General features: G+C 42.7%; 1 protein-coding gene and 1 non-coding gene across 6 annotated transcripts in view; both read right to left on the bottom strand.

Moving 5' to 3' along the window:
- Window positions 1-19428, bottom strand: part of prdm10 (PR domain containing 10) — a 146750-nt gene that overhangs the window by 104574 nt on the left and 22748 nt on the right. For all 5 annotated transcript variants that reach the window (XM_073029612.1, XM_073029616.1, XM_073029617.1 and 2 more), the window contains exons 2-4: window positions 13825-13982; window positions 3472-3636; window positions 1870-1929 (exon numbers count right to left, since the gene is read on the bottom strand). In XM_073029612.1, the coding sequence (XP_072885713.1) occupies window positions 1870-1929; window positions 3472-3636; window positions 13825-13917 (318 nt within the window). In that variant the 5' untranslated portion in view covers window positions 13918-13982. The remainder of the gene's footprint in view (window positions 1-1869; window positions 1930-3471; window positions 3637-13824; window positions 13983-19428) is intronic.
- Window positions 12645-12751, bottom strand: LOC140716985 (U6 spliceosomal RNA). The gene has a single exon (XR_012096404.1). It is a non-coding gene; the product is annotated as a U6 spliceosomal RNA (small nuclear RNA).

Raw genomic sequence — 19428 nt, 5'->3', positions numbered from 1 at the left:
ATTAGGAGAAATGTGTGCCATCCATTTAGGACGGTTGGATTGAGGGGAGTTTCTCTGGTGAGGGACACTGAGGCTGGGTTTGGGGTTTTTTTTCGAGAGGGGATGAAAAGAGAAGACACAGGAGAGAGGAGGTCGTAGGATTCGACCCGGAGCTGGACCGTGATTTAACGAAACCCGGGGTAAGATCAATTGAGCATCGGTGACTTGGAGAACCTGTAAGCTCCAACTTGTGTACGTTAGACTGTTTCATTAAAATGGGCCCTTTTCTTGTTTTGTTCTTTTCTTTAGTACCCCTTTAGTCAAATTAAGAATCATACGCAGTGTACTGTCTTATTTTGTGGCTCTAATTTGTAACAGGGTAGCAAATTACACATCATCTTCACTAAACAGGGGTTTGGGGTGGGAGAGCACCTCAATCTCACGAGTATGGCGGGGCCAGAGGTTGTCTTCCCTAGACTTACACAGCCAAGGAAACCAGGGGGTTTCACACCCTATTAAGGCCTTTCACCATTCGATAGGTTTCAATGCCAATCAGCCAACACTCTATCCATGCAAGTATCTTTCCTGTAATACCATGGGCTCGCATCTTATTAAGCAGCCTCCTGTGACACCTTGTCAAAAACCTTCTGAAATTCCAAGTGCCCAACATCCACCAATTTCCCCTTTGTCTATCCTGCCTGTTATTTCTTCAAATAAATTCCAACTCATCTGTCAGGCATGATTTTCCCTTGAGGAAACAATTCTGACTACAGCCTATTTTATCATGTGTCTCCAAGTACCCTGTGATCTCATCCTTAACAATTGACTCCAACATCCCAACTACTGACGTCAGATGAACTGGTCTATAATTTCCTTACTCTGCCTCTCTCCCTTATTGAAGAGTGGATGACATTTGTAATTTTCCATTCCTACAAAACCATGCCAGAATCAATTGATTCTTGAAAGGTTGTTACTAATGCCTCCACAATCTCTTCAGCCACCTCGTTCAGGACCCTGAGGTGTACACCATATGGTCCAGGTGACTTGTATGCCTCCAGACCTTTCAGTTTGGGGTTGAGCATCATATATGGAGGTAGGGGGTGTGTGGAATGTTGAGAATATGAGCCTCAGTCAAATTCGGAAACCATTAGTATTTATTTTAATTTGCATTGGCTGGAACTAGAATGAACAGCAAATTGAGGGCATAAAAATTGACAGTGGAAAATGTAAACTGATGCACAAAACATCAAAGTTGTTGTGAACTGGCAATGTTGCCTGTTATCAAAATACTAATGCGGGTTGTTCCTGTATTTGCTAATTACATTGGCATAAAGTGGCATGTACTGTATGTGAGAACCCGAAGATTCTCAAGGCCCCCCCAATGTCAATGTGAAGGAACCAAAATAAAAGTAATGGCTGTGATTCAAACAACAAGACGATGCCAAAGCAATTTAAGGAAATTAAAGACTTGCACATATTTCAAAGTTCTTAACTAATGTATGTGAACACGTAGACAGAGCTACAATCACAAGATTTTTTTAATGTTGAATGTGGAGGAGATGTACAGGAGGCCTTCACTGTCTGTTACAGTATACACTACAGAAAGATTACTCCACTCTCCTGTATTAAGAGTTGAGGTAAGTCATCAGCTATCACCCTTTTCTAATGTACAGCGGAGGCACAGCTCCATTATCCTGCCCAAATCTCAGGTACAGAGGGATCTCTTCATCAGTCTGCTCTAAAGTATAAAAAACACACACACACTCACTCTTACCAAATGCACATGGATACTTTCACCATCCTTTCTGAACATGCAATGCACAAAAAGCTTGCTATCAAAAGAGATTCATTTAGTTTAATGCAGAGCAATGACCAGAATACCCTTGATACCTGCTGAGTGGTTGTGTCCTGTTGGATATATGCTACCTGGGACTGATCGGTGAAAACAGCCTGGAAAAAAAAACAGGAGTTACAAGAGTATTTAGTGTTACCAATCACAATTAAACAGATCTCTTATTCCCCGAAGTCCCCTGAACCTGCTCCCAGAGGAAGCAGTCCCAGGATAACAAAAACATGCATTTATTGAGCACTATTAATGTTCTACTAACTTTCTAAATGCTCCACAGGAATGTTATCAGACAACTTTACTGACATAGAGCTACGTAACAAAACACAAGGATGTGATGAGCTGCAGGTATAAAATCTGATCCCAGACCTTACAGAAATGCCACTAATTGCTGTCACAGACACAAGTTTAATGATATTACACAAGATGGCCTTTACTGCACAACAAATCCACCTGCATCAAACATTTACACCTCACAACTCAAGATAAAATGATTTACTTGTTCATTCTTCCACAGAAATGCAATTCTAGTTTTCCCATTTTACAATCAATCTAAAATGTGGATGCAACGTGCATGTAAGTGAGTAGCCAACCAAGGATCGTAATCATTGATGGGCAGAGTGCTCCATCCCATGGCACAGATTGGTTTATACTAACCTTGTCAGCCAGATTTGGTCTTTAGAAGCCTGAGGGAACGTTCACTTGTCACACAACCCCAGGCTCGAAAGATAGCGCCAGCAACCAATACAAGTAATGGCGACGTCCCGCAGACAGTTCATGAAACTACTACTACTTTTCCTTCTCTTAAATATACATCTACTACTAATCTGTGTGCAATTGGAGCTTGTAATTTACATTTTGATAATGCGTTTTTGGACTAACTGAGCAACCTGGTACTTATGCTGTCTCTAAGGGAATTCAGCGTGGTTAAGAACAAGATTGGGAATGGCGTAGTGTGAACCGAGGATTGGCTCCAATTCTCAACCAACTCGCCAATCAAAGCGTCGAGCTAGATTGAAATCAATGAAAAGAACAGAAGGTGAGCGGGTGTTCGGTTCCATCAGTCTGCACTTGACCAGCAAGCAAGTTTGAAATCAACGAGGACGAAACCAAAAGGTGAGTGGGTGCTCGGCGCCATCTGCCTGCACTTGACTGGTCTTCCCTCTGCCTCTCTGCTGCCAGAGGAAGGTCTAGGGTCTTGGGCAAGGTTTGATCATTGTGGTTTGTGGATTGGACTCATTTTTAGGACTCTGAAGTTCATGTTACGTACGTTTCTGATTTCTGGTTACTCTTTTTTAATTATTTTGCGCGATTTTGACTGAGCAGACTAACTCTGCGGCCTGCAGTCAACAAACAACACACAGAGTTAATTTGATCTGAACTGAACATTCCTAGATTGTTTCAAGGACTTTACAGTTTGATGTTTAACATTCTGTGTGTTATTCACTCATTTTTTTACCATTTATGCAATTTAGTTTTTGTTTTTGCGCATTGGGTGTTTGATGTTTTCTTTGAAAGGGTTCCATCCTGTTTCTTTGTTTCGTGGCTGTCTGTGGGAAGACGAATCTCAGGGTTGTATACTGCATACATACTTTGATAATAACTGTACTTTAAAATGCACTTTGAACTGTCATCTCCTAGCTTACCTGTGTCCCATCAGCCTGATGAATGTACACCAGGGTATGTTCTGCCCCATCCACTGAAGTGTAGGACGTTCCATCTGCCGCATAAACCACTTGTTGAGGTGGTCGATCCTGTTCATCTGTGTAAACAATCTGAGCAACAGCACTGTTCTCTGGAACAAAATGTACCTGACGAACAAAAATGCCAGGTCAAGAAACCTTAGGACAAAGGAAATCCCAAATTATCACAGAACTAAAAGCACTTATTCTTTTTGAGGAACTGTGAGCTCTTTGGTTTTAAAGTGGTAAACATTTAAAAAAAAAGGAATATCAGAGGTGTTAAAATCTTCACACTCACCTTTTTGGGTCAGATTTTGCCACATGAATTGCACAATGCATCATTTATTCATATCATCTCCCATTTCTCACTACAATGGTTAGCATTTCCAAAGAGGAAGGAGATAGGAAAGGCAGATGAAAGCTAGCAACATGGAGTGATGAGAGTGATTAATGATGAGTCTAACATCCTCCTCCAAACAAACTTGTTTACAAAAACCCTTCTCTGAATGACAGCTTAGGATGACATCATGTATCACTGGAAAAGGCTGTTCAAAACCAAATCCTTCATAAACCAATCACAACAACTAAATATACACACAAGAAATTCTGCAGCAACAAACACAAATCGCCGGAGAAACTCATCTAAATAAACTTCCGAAGGGACTCAACAGGTCAGGCAGCATCTGAGGAGGAAAATGGACAGTTGATGTTTTAGGTCAAGACCCTTCATGTGGAGCTGAAAGGGGTGGAGTATATAACATTAGTATTATTAATTAGATTGATATGTGCTGGGTACTTTGATCCCATTCAGAAATGAATTATCAGTTACAATGTGCCTCTACAGCAGGGTTCCCAATCTTTTGTATGTCATGGACCCCTACCATTAACTGAGGGGGTCTGTGGATTTCAGTTTGGAGGGAACCCCTGCTCAACTGTGTGTCTGGTGCCTGTGTGCATTCATAGAAACACTGGGCTATAGGAACAGGCCACCATTCAACTCTTTAAGCCTGCTTTGCCATTCAGTGTGATCGCAGCTGATCATCTAAACCCTGCAATCACGAGGAAATCTGCAGATGCTGGAAATTCAAACAACACACACAAAATGCTGGTGGAACACAGTAGGCCAGGCAGCATCTATAAGGAGAAGCACTGTCGACGTTTCGGGCCAAGACCCTTCGTCAGGACTAACTGAAAGGAGAGATACTATGAGATTTGAAAGTAGTGGGGGGACAGGGAAATGCGAAATGATAGGAGAAGACCGGAGGGGGTGGGATGAAGCAAAGAGCTGGAAAGGTGATTGGCGAAAGTGATACAGAGCTGGAGAAGGGAAAGGATCATGGAATGAGAGGCCTCAGGAGAAAGAAAGGGGGAGGGGGCAGCAACAGAGAACAGATGGAGAACAGGCAGAGTGATAGGCAGAGAGAGAGGGAAAAAAACAAACAACTGAATATTGTCAGGGATGGGGTAAGAAGGGGAGGAGGGGCATTAACAGAAGTTAGAGAAGTCAATGTTCATGCCATCAGGTTGGAGGCTACCCAGCCCGTATATAAGGTGTTGTTCCTCCAACCTGAGTGTGGCTTTATCTTGACTTCCTCTAGGGAGGCTATTTGGGTGGAATTGAGGAATGGGAAAGGTGTAGTAACACTGATAGGAGTGTATTATAGGCCACCTAATGGGAAGCGTGAGTTGGAAGAGCAAATGTGTAAGGAGATAGCAGATATTTGTAGTAAACACAAGGTGGTGATTGTGGGAGATTTTAATTTTCCACACATAGATTGGGAAGCTCATTCTGTAAAAGGGCTGGATGGTTTAGAGTTTGTGAAATGTGTGCAGGATAGTTTTTTGCAACAATACATAGAAGTACCGACTAGAGATGGGGCAGTGTTGGATCTCCTGTTAGGGAATGCAATAGGTCAGCTGACAGATGTATGTGTTGGGGAGCACTTCGGGTCCAGTGATCACAATAGCATTAGCTTCAATATAATTATGGAGAAGGACAGGACTGGACCTAGAGTTGAGATTTTTGATTGGAGAAAGGCTAACTTTGAGGAGATGCAAAGGGATTTAGAGAGAGTGGATTGGGTCAAGTTGTTTTATGGGAAGGATGTAATAGAGAAATGGAGGTCATTTAAGGGTGAAATTATGAGGGTACAGAATCTTTATGTTCCTGTTAGGTTGAAAGGAAAGGTTAAAGGTTTGAAAGCGCCATGGTTTTCAAGGGATATTAGAAACTTGGTTCGGAAAAAGAGGGATGTCTACAAAAGATATAGGCAGCATGGAGTAAAGGAATTGCTCGAGGAATATAAAGAATGTAAAAGGAATCTTAAGAAAGAGATTAGAAAAGCTAAAAGAAGATACGAGTTTGGTTTGGCAAATAAGGTGGAAGTAAATCTGAAAGGTTTCTACAGTTATATTAAAAGCAAGAGGATAGTGAGGGATAAAATTGGTCCCTCAGAGAATCAGGGTGGTCAGCTATGTGTGGAGCCGAGGGAGATGGGAGAGATTTTGAACGATTTCTTCTCTTCGGTATTCACTAAGGAGAAGGATATTGAATTGTGTAAGGTGTGGGAAACAAGTAAGGAAGTTATGGAACCTATGACAATTAAAGAGGTGGAAGTACTGGCGCTTTTAAGAAATTTAAAAGTGGATAAATCTCCGGATCCTGACAGGATATTCCCCAGGACCTTGAGGGAAGTTTGTGTAGAGATAGCAGGAGCTCTGACGGAGATCTTTCAGATGTCATTAGAAACGGGGATTGTGCCGGAGGATTGGCGTATTGCTCATGTGGTTCCATTGTTTAAAAAGGGTTCTAGAAGTAAGCCTAGCAATTATAGACCTGTCAGTTTGACATCAGTGGTGGGTAAATTAATGGAAAGTATTCTTAGAGATAGTATTTATAATTATCTGGATAGACAGGATCTGATTAGGAGTAGCCAGCATGGATTTGTGCGTGGAAGGTCATGTTTGACAAACCTTATTGAATTTTTTGAAGAAGTTAAGAGGAATGTTGACGAGGGTAAGGCAGTGGATGTAGTCTATATGGACTTCAGCAAGGCCTTTGACAAAGTTCCACATGGAAGGTTAGTTAAGAAGGTTCAGTCGTTAGGTATTAATGCTGGAGTAATAAAATGGATTCAACAGTGGCTAGATAGGAGATGCCAGAGAGTAGTGGTGGATAATTGTTTATCGGGATGGAGGCCGGTGACTAGCGGGGTGCCTCAGGGATCTGTTTTGGGCCCAATGTTGTTTGTAATATACATAAATGATCTGGATGATGGGGTGGTAAATTGGATTAGTAAGTATGCCGATGATACTAAGGTAGGAGGTGTTGTGGATAATGAGGTGGGTTTTCAAAGCTTGCAGGGAGATTTATGCCGGTTAGAAGAATGGGCTGAACGTTGGCAGATGGAGTTTAATGCTGAGAAGTGTGAGGTTCTACATTTTGGCAGGAATAATCCAAATAGAACATACAGGGTAAATGGTAGGGCATTGAGGAATGCAGTGGAACAGAGAGATCTAGGAATAACAGTGCATAGTTCCCTGAAGGTGGAGTCTCATGTAGATAGGGTGGTGAAGAAGGCTTTTGGAACGCTGGCCTTTATAAATCAGAGCATTGAGTACAGAAGTTGGGATGTAATGTTAAAATTGTACAAGGCATTGGTAAGGCCAAATTTGGAATATTGTGTACAGTTCTGGTCACCGAATTATAGGAAAGATATCAATAAATTAGAGAGAGTGCAGAGACGATTTACTAGGATGTTACCTGGGTTTCAGCACTTAAGTTACAGAGAAAGGTTGAACAAGTTAGGTCTCTATTCTTTGGAGCGTAGAAGGTTGAGGGGGGATTTGATAGAGGTATTTAAAATTTTGAGAGGGATAGATAGAGTTGACGTGAATAGGCTGTTTCCATTGAGAGTAGGGGAGATTCAAACGAGAGGACATGATTTGAGAATTAGGGGGCAAAAGTTTAAGGGAAACACGAGGGAGTATTTCTTTACTCAGAGAGTGATAGCTGTGTGGAATGAGCTTCCTGTAGAAGTAGTAGAGGCCAGTTCAGTTGTGTCATTTAAGGTAAAATTGGATAGGTATATGGACAGGAAAGGAGTGGAGGGTTATGGGCTGAGTGCAGGTAGGTGGGACTAGGTGAGATTAAGAGTTCGGCACGGACTAGGAGGGCCGAGATGGCCTGTTTCCGTGCTGTGATTGTTATATGATTATATGATTTGACAGTAGAGGAGGCAATGGATAGACATATCAGAATGGGAATGGGACGTGGAATTAAAATGTGTGGCCACTGGGAGATCCTGTTTTCTCTGGCGGACCGAGTGTAGGTGTTCAGCGAAACGGTCTCCCAGTCTGCATCGGGTTGCACCAATATATAAAAGGCCAGACCGGGAGCACTGGACGCAGTATACCACACCAGCCGACTCACAGGTGAAGTGTCGCCTCACCTGGAAGGACTGTCTGGGGCCCTGAATGGTGGTGAGGGAGGAAGTGTAAGGGCAGGTGTAGCACTTGTTCCGCTTACAAGGATAAGTGCCAGGAGGGAAATCGGTGGGAAGGGATGGGGGGGAACGAGTGGACAAGGGAGTCCGTAGGGAGCGATCCCTGCGGAAAGCAGAGGGGGGGGGGGGGAGAGAGGGAAAGATATGCTTGGTAGTGGGATCCCGTTGGAGGTGGCGGAAGTTACGGAGAATTATACGTTGGACCTAGAGGCTGGTGGGGTGGTAGGTGAGGACAAGGGGAACCCTATCCCAAGTGGGGTGGCGGGCGGATGGGATGAGGGCAGATGTGCGGAAAATGGGAGAGATGCGTTTGAGAGCAGAGTTGATGGTGGAAGAAGGGAAGCCCCTTTGTTTAAAAAAGGAAGACATCTCCTTCGTCCTGGAATGAAAAGCCTCATCCTGAGAGCAGATGCGGCGGAGATGGAGGAATTGTGAGAAGGGGATAGCATTTTTGCAAGAGACAAGGTGGGAAGAGGAATAGTCCAGGTAGCTGTGAGAGTCTGTAGGCTTATAGTAGATATCAGTAGATAAGCCGTCTCCAGAGATGGAGACAGAAAGATCAAGAAAGGGGAGGGAGGTGTCAGAAATGGACCAGGTAAATTTGAGGGCAGGGTGAAAGTTGGAGGCAAAATTAATGAAGTCAACGAGCTCAGCATGTGTGCAGGAGGCAGTGCCAATGCAGTCGTCAATGTAGCAAAGGAAAAGATGGGGACGGATACCTGTATAGTCTTGGAACATGGACTGTTCCACAAAGCCAACAAAAAAGCAGGCATAACTGCGACCCATGCGGGTGCCCATGGCTACACCTTTGGTTTGGAGGAAGTGGGAGGAGCCAAAGGAGAAATTATTGAGAGTAAGAACTAATTCTGCCAGACGGAGGAGAGTGGTGGTAGAGGAGAATTGGTTAGGTCTGGAATCCAAAAAGAAGCGAAGAGCTTTGAGACCATCTCGGTGGGGGATGGAGGTATATAGGGACTGGACGTCCATGGTGAAAATAAGGCGGTGGGGGCCAGGGAACTTAAAATCATTGAAAAAATTCAAAGCGTGAGAAGTGTCACGGACATAGGTTGGACGAGATTGAACAAGGGGGGATAAGACAATGTCAAGGTATGCAGAAATGAGTTCGGTGGGGCAGGAGCAAGCTGAGACAATAGGTCTACCTGGACAGGCAGGTTTGTTGATCTTGGGTAGAATCGGGAAGTGCGGGGTGTGGGAACTATGAGGTTGGTGGCAGTGGATGGGAGATCCCAAGAGTTGATAAGGTTGGTGATAAGGAGACAGTATCTTAGTATCTCTCCTGTCAGTTAGTCCTGACGAAGGGTCTCGGCCCAAAACGTCGACAGTGCTTCTTCCTATAGATGCTGCCTGGCCTGCTGTATTCCACCAGCATTTTGTGTGTGTTATCTAAACCCTGCTCTAGCTTTCTCCCCATATCCCTTTACCCCTCTGGCCCTGGAACAAACTGGTGAATCTTCCCTGAACTCCCTCCACAGAAGGAACATCTTTGCTGAGATAAAGAAACCAAAACTGAACACAGTATTCAAGATAAAATTGCAAGGCATTCCTGATCCTATGTTATATCCTCTTGTTATGAGGGCCAGCAAATATTTTAACTTCCTTATCAGCTACTACAACCAAATGCTTATTTCATAAGGACATCCAGGTCTCAAAGCAACTCTGGAGACACAAAATGCTGGAATGTGGAGTCATTCTACAGTGCACTATTTAGACATTTCCATGGATAGGCAAGGCTGAGAGAGATGCGAGTCAACTGCAAGCAAATTGACTACCTCAAAAAGGCAGCTTTGTTGCAATGGACAAGTTGAGTTGAAGGGCCTGTTTCCATACTATGTAACTCTATGACTTTGCAAGGTCTCACTCCTCTCCAATTGTAATCTCCCCAGCCCTAAATCCCCCTTGGGCATGAACTCTCCAAAAATTCTGAACCGTTGATTCCATCATTGGCAGCTCTACTTCAATGCTAAATCAATAATCTCAGCCATTCCTGCCAAAATCTCTCCTTCCCTTTCTTTTTTTAAAAAAAGCAATGACCAAGCTTTGCATAATTTGCCCTAAAAACATTTTATAAGGTTTTGTGTCAATTTCATGCAATAATACTCCTTGAAAATAACCGAGATATTCTGCTACTTTAGAAATGTTGTAGAAATATTGTTGAAGATTCCATTCACATCAGCAGAGGGCATGGCTGAGCATGAAGGAAACATTTACTTCAGTCTTTAAGGAAGAAGCTGCTGCTGGTTTTTCAACAACAGAAAAAAATGCAGTTAATAGTAGACCATACGACATAGGAGCAGAATTAGGCCATTCAGCCAGAGTCTGCTCCACCTTTCCATCACGGCTGATATATTATCCCTCTCAACCTATTCACCTGTTTCCTCCTCATAAACTTTGACACTCTTACTAATTAAGAGCTTATCAACCACTGCTACAAATATAACCAATGACTTGTCCTCCACTGCTGCCTGTGGCAATGAATTCCACAGATTCATCACCCTCTTGGTAAAGAAATTCCTCCTCATCTCTGTTCTAAAGGGATATCCTTGTATTGTGAAGCTGTGCCCTTTGGTCCTGGACTTCCCCCACTATAGGAAACATCCTCTCCACATTCACTATATCGAGGCCTTTCAACATGTTTAAATGAGATTCACCCTCATTCTTCTAAACTCCAGTGAGTACAGGCCCAGTGCCATCAAACACTCCTCATCCCTGTGACCTTGTCTGGACCCTCTCCAATATCAGCACATTCTTTCTTAGATACGGGGCCTAAAATTTCTCATCATATACCAAGTGCGGTCTGACCAACACCTCATAAAGCCTCAGTACCATACTCCAGGTGGACAAAACATCAGTAGAGGAAATACAAGAGAGACTAGCTGCATTTCATATGTATAAACAATCCTGGTGCAGATGGAATAGATTCTAAGATGCTGAGGAAAGGAAGGGAGAAACTGCAGAGGGTCTGACCATAATCCTCTAAATATCTGTTCATTTCGGGGAACTACCCTATGAATGTTTCACTTCTGTTCAATGAAGAGCGCAAGGATAAAGAAGTAACCACAGATCACTCAGGTTAACTTTTGTAATGGGTAAAATTCTGGAAATGATCATCAGAACAGGTATAGCCATGCTGTTTGATTAGAGAAAGCCAGTATGGATTTGTGAAAGGAAAATTGTGTCTAACTAATCTGATGAGAGTGTTTTGATGACATAAGAAAGGGCCTATCGAAGGAAATGATGCTCATGTGATATAGATGGATTTACAAAATGGCATCATGAATGAATCCCATGAAATAAAGGGGAGTGAAGCAGCATGGATAGAAAACTGACTATTGTATAGGAAAGAGTGGTAGTTTATGTTTCTGTTTGGACTAGAGGGTAGTGTACAGTGAGGTTCCCCATGAGTCAGCATACATACCTCTTGCTTTTGTAATATATAATAATAATTTGGACTTGGGTATACAGAATATACAAAGGACTTCCAAGGTTAGAAGTGGAAGAACTGTGTCTTAAAAGACAATATAAATCAGAGGGAACAATTCTAAAAGCGTTGAGAGAATAGAGATCTGGAGGTGCATGTGCACAGCTCATTGAAAGTGGCACATCAGGCTGAAGAGGTAGTTAAAGAAAGGATAGAAATCTTTCAAGTCAAAGCACTGAGTACAAAAACAAGGAAGTTGTGTTGCATCTTTATACAACACTGGTTTAGCCACAGCTGGAGTAATGTATTCGCTCTAGGTACCACACATTAGGAAAGAGGTGAAGACTTTAGAGCAGGTGCAGAAGACATCTATCAAACGGTCTCCAAGGACAAGGTACTTCAGCTACATGGAGAGATTAAAAAAACTGAGGTTGTTCTCCTTCAAAGGATGTAATGAGGAATATGATCCAGTTATTTAATATAATGAAGGTTATATATTCAGAAAAGGTTCTCATTGTTTATATTGATCTATCTTTATGACCTTGACATAGGGGTGTCAGCCATAATTTCCAGATTTGCAGATAATGCAAAACTTGTCAGTATTGTCAACTGTAAGGAAGAAAATCAGAGATAGCAGCAGGATATTTACAGGGTAATGTTGGCAGACAAAGTTTAAAAGTGAGAGGTGATAAATTTCATTATCAAAAATTAGGAGAAATAATTCACAGTTAAAGATACATACTTGTGCATACATACTCCTGAGCCTGTCTGCCTGGGAGGATTGAAAGTAGCAGAGCAAATTGAGAAAGCACACAATTCCACACAATTTAATGGAGACAGAGAGCATCAAAGCAGTGAAGTAATTCTGAACTTTGTAAAACACTTGTCCAGACTCAATGGCTATGCTACGTTCAATTCTGGTCACAAGATAGGAAGGATAGACCAGCATTAGAGAGGGCTCAGTGAAGATTTATGAGAATGGCTTCTGGAATAAAGGGCAACAATTATGATGATGGGTTAGAGGCACTGGGTCTATTATTTTTAAAAGAGAGGGCTGCAGGAAGATTTGATGATGTGTAGAAAATAAGGGATCTGAACAAAGGGGATTATGCAAGGCCGTTCCTTTAACAAAGATGTCAAGGACTGGAGGCCACCAGAAGAAAGAACAAAAAACAGTTAAGTAATACCAATTTAAAAAAAATAAACGCTTCACGAATTTGCATGTCATCCTTGCGCAGGGGCCATGCTAATCTTCTCTGTATCGTTCCAATTTTAGTATATGTGCTGCCGAAGCGAGCACACCAATTTTTTTCAAACAACTTGTGGTTGGAACTTGGATTGTACTGGCTGCAGATACTGTAGAGATAGTTTCCATTGTGGTCTTTAATAGGGAATTGGATAAATAGTGAGAAAATATGCTAGGCCACAGAGAAAGAGTCACAACATGGTGAGCTTCTATAGTGATTGAGGGTCAGCACAAACAAGATGGGGCAGATGGCCTCCTTCTTTGCTGTGATCATTAATGCAAAATAACAGTAACTGAAAGAATAAGTGAGTAGTTGGGGCTTGAAATTCAGGACCAGATAAACAATAGAGAGCATATGAAATAATTCAAAGAGTGAATGGAAAGTTGGCCATTAGCTTTAAGAGCAATAATACAGCAGAGTGGATGCTAGGTCAATCACATAAACTCGGTTTGGACCCCCATGAAAAACACTGTTTAGTCTGAGCACCACACTTCACTCTGGCCTTTCAGGGTTTCAGCATAGGTGAGTCAGTATGTCACCAGAGAGTGGTACCCCGAGTTGGCATTGTCTCCACTTAACTGGTTTGGCACAGCACTGTGGGCTGAAGAGCCTGTTCCTATTCTATACTGTTCTATATTCTATGCAATTCATCAATAATCATTGCCAGCATTCATTTCCCCTGTCCTCTAACCATCACTCCTCCATTCCCTGTCCCTAACACACACCTCAAATTTATCTTGTGACGGTGAGGAAACATTTAGTTCTGTAAACGCTCTGAAGCAGATTCAATAGTGAAGTTGAAATGAGAAAATCCCTGTATGCCTTTGAGTTTTCTAGTTTACAGTCCTAGAATTCCATACTTTACAGGGCACTAAGCATGGCCCTGACCACTGACTAGGCTGCAGTGAATATATATCCTAAAGAGGACTGTTGAAGAAAGTGCAAAGTAACTGGGTAACTTCATCAGTCCATTATTTTTCCTTTGTGATGCCATTCCTCTTATAGTTATCTCAATGTTCCTTTCTATTCACCTCTTATAGCTCATCCAAACAATCTGCCTGAAGCAACACAACTGATCATACGATTTACAAAGTGATTCCCTGTTCCAATGACAGAATGCACTCACCTGAGTCGGAGTCTGATCCTGTTCAGATGATGTGCCCCAGACAGGCGGACTGTCAGTCTTAGACTCCATTCCTGATCCCCTGAGAAGTCTCATGCAGCCTCAGTACATCATTTATTGCAGTCACATATTGACATCAGGAACATAAATATAACTCAACCCTGGAAAATATACAGATGTTTAATAAAGAGGTAAGCAAACCTGAATAGGCTTAATACAAGTGCAAAATTTCAGCATTTAACTTACTTCAACAAGACAGAAAGGCTTCAGGAAACTATGGGGAAGTTATAATATTATAATAAACCAATGTGCAATTTTTTCCTAAAAGAAAAACAAATGTTCACCATCTAGTGGCAGTGGAAAAAGCCAAAGATCAGATTGCTATTTTTCAATATGGATTACTGTTTCCATGTAAAATCACAGAGAAAACTCGCAACTTTTAAAACATCAATGCAAGGATTATTTTTTTAAGGTCAATGCATATTGATGTAGAAGCTGTTCAAATAACCAGATCATATTTTAAACCCTGCCATCACTTTACAATTTACCTGGGTGATCAATGTTAAGGTGATGTTTATTTATAGCCTAAAAGGCAAACCTACTAACAATCACACAGCGGGCCTGAAATTCTATTGTCCTTGTAAGTAGCAAGCACTAATAGCACTCAGCAGGGAGCCTGCAGCTAACTGCCCCAGTGTTGTTACTTCATGGTTTACTACTCAAACCTTATACCACAGCTTGAGTTCAATGGCAATGAGCACATATGAAGTCTATAAACTTTGTTTTCAATTACACAGATCTATGGAAAATTAATAGTGCTAATGGCACCAGGGACGAGTTCTTAAAAAAGAAATGACTACTCAATCACACGACTGTTGAAGCCATGAATGAGCATTGCAAATACTATACAAGCAGTCAGACCGACAAAGTAGTCGCTGGATTCCACTGTGAACAGAGATATGATGACAGTGATTCAATATGTCCTACAACAGTTTACAAAGCCACCAAATGATCTGACCCATGGAGGAGGTGTGGTTCTGAGCGAGAAACAGCTGCTTCCACACAAGATTAAAGTATTCACACTCCTGACAATGACACCCAACTAGCTCTCACTTGTCGCTTAACCAGTCAGCCCAGAATGCCACTATACCAAGTTGTTAGGATGTATTCTGGAGTTACGGTATATAGCAAATATTAATTTCAACAGCAACCAGTCTTCGGACCTGAATGTGGATTGTAGCTTGAATTTAAAATGTACCCAAAACAATGGCGTTCTTGGAGCTGCAGACTGAGGTTGATTGCAAACAAAAAACACTCAATTTGACCCAAGATGTCTGAATATGCATGAATGCAGCCAGCCCAGAGCCACCTGGATTAACATTAATTTTGGGTGTCTGCAGTGTTCGCGTGAAGACAGAGGTGTTTGAAAATCATATGCAATTCAAAGGAAGCACTGTAAATGCATTGTAACTATAGAATTATCCTACTGTTACCTTTGATCTTTGGCATATAGAAATATCATACAATATTGAATCAGGCAGCTCTCTTCTTCTAAAAGTGTCTCCAGTATGATTCCTGCTTGTTTTGCTAAATAAAGACTTCTATAATCCACCAGCTTCAGTGTCTCGCTGGTGACGTTATTTTTCCACAGTCACAACATTTGGGGGCTTGTCCAGGGTGAGTATTTTTTTAAGATTAGTATTCACTCTTTGATCTATTCACGAAGTACAGTCGGCCCTCCCTATCCGCGAGGGGTTGGTTCCGGGACCCCTCGCTGATACCAAAAAACGCAGATGCTCAGGTCTCTTATTCGATCTGTTCAATGCAGTGGACCTTAGGACTCAACGGAACCCCGGACCTTATTTAACCTGTCTCAGTGCGGTGGACATTAGGATCCGCAGTGTTTCTGTTCACAAAAATAATCATGATCACGATTGAAAATAAAGTGGAAATAATAAAGCAATCGGAAAGAGATGAAATGCTATCAGTTATTGGAAAAGCATTAGGCTACAGTCGGTCAACTATCGGAACAATTTTAAATGATAAAGTGAGAAAGGCCCCGCCCCGATGAAAGCTACAATTATTACTAAGCAACGCAGTGGTTTAATTATTGGGTTTTGGGTTTTTGATCCTCCACATCAACCCGGCACGGATAGATAGCGTGTTCGGGAGTGATCTGTCACTGGATCGCCCAGCGCTGAAACATACATTTCTTAAGTGTTTTATATGCATAGAAAGGTAAAATATATACTATATACTAAGACAAATGTTTGATTAACTGATGCTAAATAATACCGGATGTACCTGTTCCAACTTACTTAGTAAAAGAACTGGGTTTTTTTCGATCCCGATCCACGATAACCTACGCACATCCTCCCGTATACATTAAGTCATCTCTAGATTATTTATAATACCTAATACAATGTAAATGCTATGTAAACTAGTTGTTATACTGCATTGTTTAGGGAATAATGACAAGAAAAAAAAGTCTATACATGCTCGAACAATAAGTGCTGGAAGAGCACTTCCGGGTTTTCTCGATTTGCGGTTGGTTGAATTCGCGCATGCGGAACACATGGATAAGGAGGACCAACTGTACCACAAACACGGTGGAGAACTAAATTGGTAAATATAAAAGTAGTGTGTGTATGCGCGCATGTAGGTGTGTTTATGTAAGGGATAGAGATTTTTGGGTAATCTGAGACAGGGCCATCACTTGCGAAAGGTGGTTACTGACCATCCAGGACACCAGTGGCTTGTGTCACTATACAGTTCAGGGAACTATATAGTAGCAGACACATGCGTGTGTGTCTACGTGTTTTAAGAATACGTCTGTAACCTTGGTGAAACAGTTAAATGCAAAGGGATACAACAGGCTTTACGAGCTCAGACACACACAAGTGGCAGATTGCAGAGTACGTACTCTGGTTTTAAGTATGTACTGTTTAGTTTTTATCCACTGTTTATGTTTTGCATAATGTGGGAATTAGTGTGGAGATATTTGAGGGAGAGGTTATATCCAGATATACCTGTTGGGATGACACCTTTTGACGTCAGGTCAAGAACCCTGATGACCCGAGCTAGCCCTTGACCCTGATTACAACTATCCATAAGCCCTTCACTCCCAAAGAAAAGCAGAGCATTTTGTCAGAGTTGCCCTCACTTAAAGTCGCCTGCAGAAATGCAGAATTCTGGTAAAAGCTCAAGGAAATTATTGCAGTTCACCAGAGGCACGCCAGAGATATATATGTGTTGGTTAAGAACAAAGTGCCCAAGGAATGTGGGGGACAGAATGGTCCAGGGGTGCAGCATGGTACACGGGCAACTACAAGGAACTCCAGCAATGAAGAGAGATATTGCTTCTTTAAGGGCGAAGTGAGAGTGACTAGGGGAGGTGAGGGTAACTGGAAAATGATGTCAGTGATTCAGAGAGCTTGATGAGCCAGCCATGAATTATGGAGTGTATAAGGAGTATTCAGGTTTCAATAACTCAGGGAGGGATGACCCAGCCAATCTGAAATGCTGAAGGAAGGCCTGAGCCCAACCCACCAGGAAGTTTTAGATTTGAGGACGGCGGTGGAATTTACCTACCCTGCGATAGTATCGTCAGCCAGAGATATAGACCAGAGGAAGGGGAGGAGAAGTTGTAAAGTGGTTGTCGTGGATGCACTGCTGGAATACATGTGGAAAGGTAAACGAGATGAAGAAATTTGTTTCAGCTGTGACTCTCAGGCCATGGTTGGAGGCAATGTCCTGAAAAAAGTGTGAGTCACTCACCAAAGCAGGCAGAATCTACAGCAGCACCCTCTCTTTCTGATTCTGACTACTGACCAGCCGATGATGTCAGACAAACGGCTGACCGCAGCTTGTACCACCAGTGGTGGCCATCCATGGATGTACACAAGAGGTTTATAAGGGAGCCAGCAATGTGAAATGTTAGTGGATACGGGGTGTCAGTATCGATAGCTGATCTACCTTTGCCCATGACTGGAGAGGCGCTAGAGGTGAAACAATGAGGGTAGAGAGAATCAGCCCCAGGAACTTGAGGCTGAGGGAGTGCAGCTTCCTGTAGATTTTTTGGTGTGGCCAAGCAATGAAGGTTCTATCCTGGGGATTGACACACTGAGTAAGGCAGGTGCCATCATTGACGCAGGAAAAGGAGAAATAACAAGGTCAAGACTGTGTGACCCACAGAGCAGCTAACATGGCCCACAGAGAGACAGCAGCCCCAGGCAGGGAGGAGAGACAGGGTAAAGTGTGGGAATAATGTCAGGAGGTCCCAAGGGGAGGGGCCAAACACAGTCAGGAGCTGTTAGAAGTAGTGTAGTTGCCTGAGGAGGTAGCATGATTGAAGTAAAGGCTCACCGGAAAAGGGATAGTAGGGAACGGGTGGGAAGACATCGGTGCAAAGAGGACAACAGAAGAACATGAAGTTACAGAAATTACAAGGGTACAGGAAGAAACTACAGATGCCAATTTAGGATTAATTGTAAATGTGAAGGACCACTGTAATCAGGGCAAGACATTGAGGGATCAAACAAAACAGCAGCAACATATTGCTCAGAGAGCCAAGGGAGAGAAGATACTCCTCCCACAGCCAGGTGACCATGGTAGGGAGCTGGCTGATAAGACAGGTTTCATTCCCAGGTGGATCGAACCACAGGTGGTGCTCCAGACGAACGACGCCCGTGTTGGTGTTCAGTCCCAGCGAGGCAGCCAGTGCAAACACTGGGCTCAGGTAAAACCGTATGACCCGGCTTCTTGTCACCCTCTGACAGAGCAAGAGATCGAGTGTACCCGGTAGCAGTGTCATTACAGGGAATCCAAGTGATGAACACCAACCGGTTGTGTCAGACCTGACCACACCTGATAAAAGCAGATCCACAGCAAAAGCTTCAGACACCAAGAGAGTGTGAACAGTGTGTTATAGCATAACGGTAACTGTACTCTGTAATGAAGGCTGGTTGCTGAAGGTAGATGATTAGCTGTTTCGCTCAGAACAGAAAAATGTTCGGTAAATAGATGGGAAGGGATCTCAGTTCCAGCAGAGACATCAGATTCCACAACTTTGATACATGGCAGACTGAGAAAGAGAAGAAATGCCAGTCGGAATGGGGAGTGAATACAAATGAACTGAGCCCTTTCAATGGTTGGGCTAGCAAACAACCGGACAGTCCAGACCGGGATGAGGCTCTTGCAGTCATTCAAATAAAGACCACCCCAGCCCATGCTGTACATCGATGAGAGGCTGGCTGGCAAGATTCTGACAATCCTCTGTCACGACGTGGAGTGTGAAATGTTGCCCGTGAGCCTGATACATTTACTTTGCTGGTGCCCCTGACTAGACGGTAACCACTAGTGAGTTTTTGCTATCAGAGAATGAGGGGTGAAGATAAGAATGTGATTAAACTGCAATTGGCCAGCAGGGAAGGAGGCAACAGGCACAGGAATGCCAAAGCTGCATTTTAAAGAGTGTTGGTCAAAGTTCTGGAACAATCTCTACTTAAGAGTTTTGTACAGAGCCTTCAGGGATGATAGCAACCTGACCCAAGGAGGAGGTGTGGTTCTGAGCAATAAACAGCTGCATCCACACAAGATTAAAGTATT

The sequence above is a fragment of the Hemitrygon akajei genome, chromosome 26, assembly GCF_048418815.1.
Source record: "Hemitrygon akajei chromosome 26, sHemAka1.3, whole genome shotgun sequence".
NCBI classification, from domain to species: domain Eukaryota; kingdom Metazoa; phylum Chordata; class Chondrichthyes; order Myliobatiformes; family Dasyatidae; genus Hemitrygon; species Hemitrygon akajei.
This window is presented reverse-complemented; position numbering and strand designations above follow the sequence as displayed.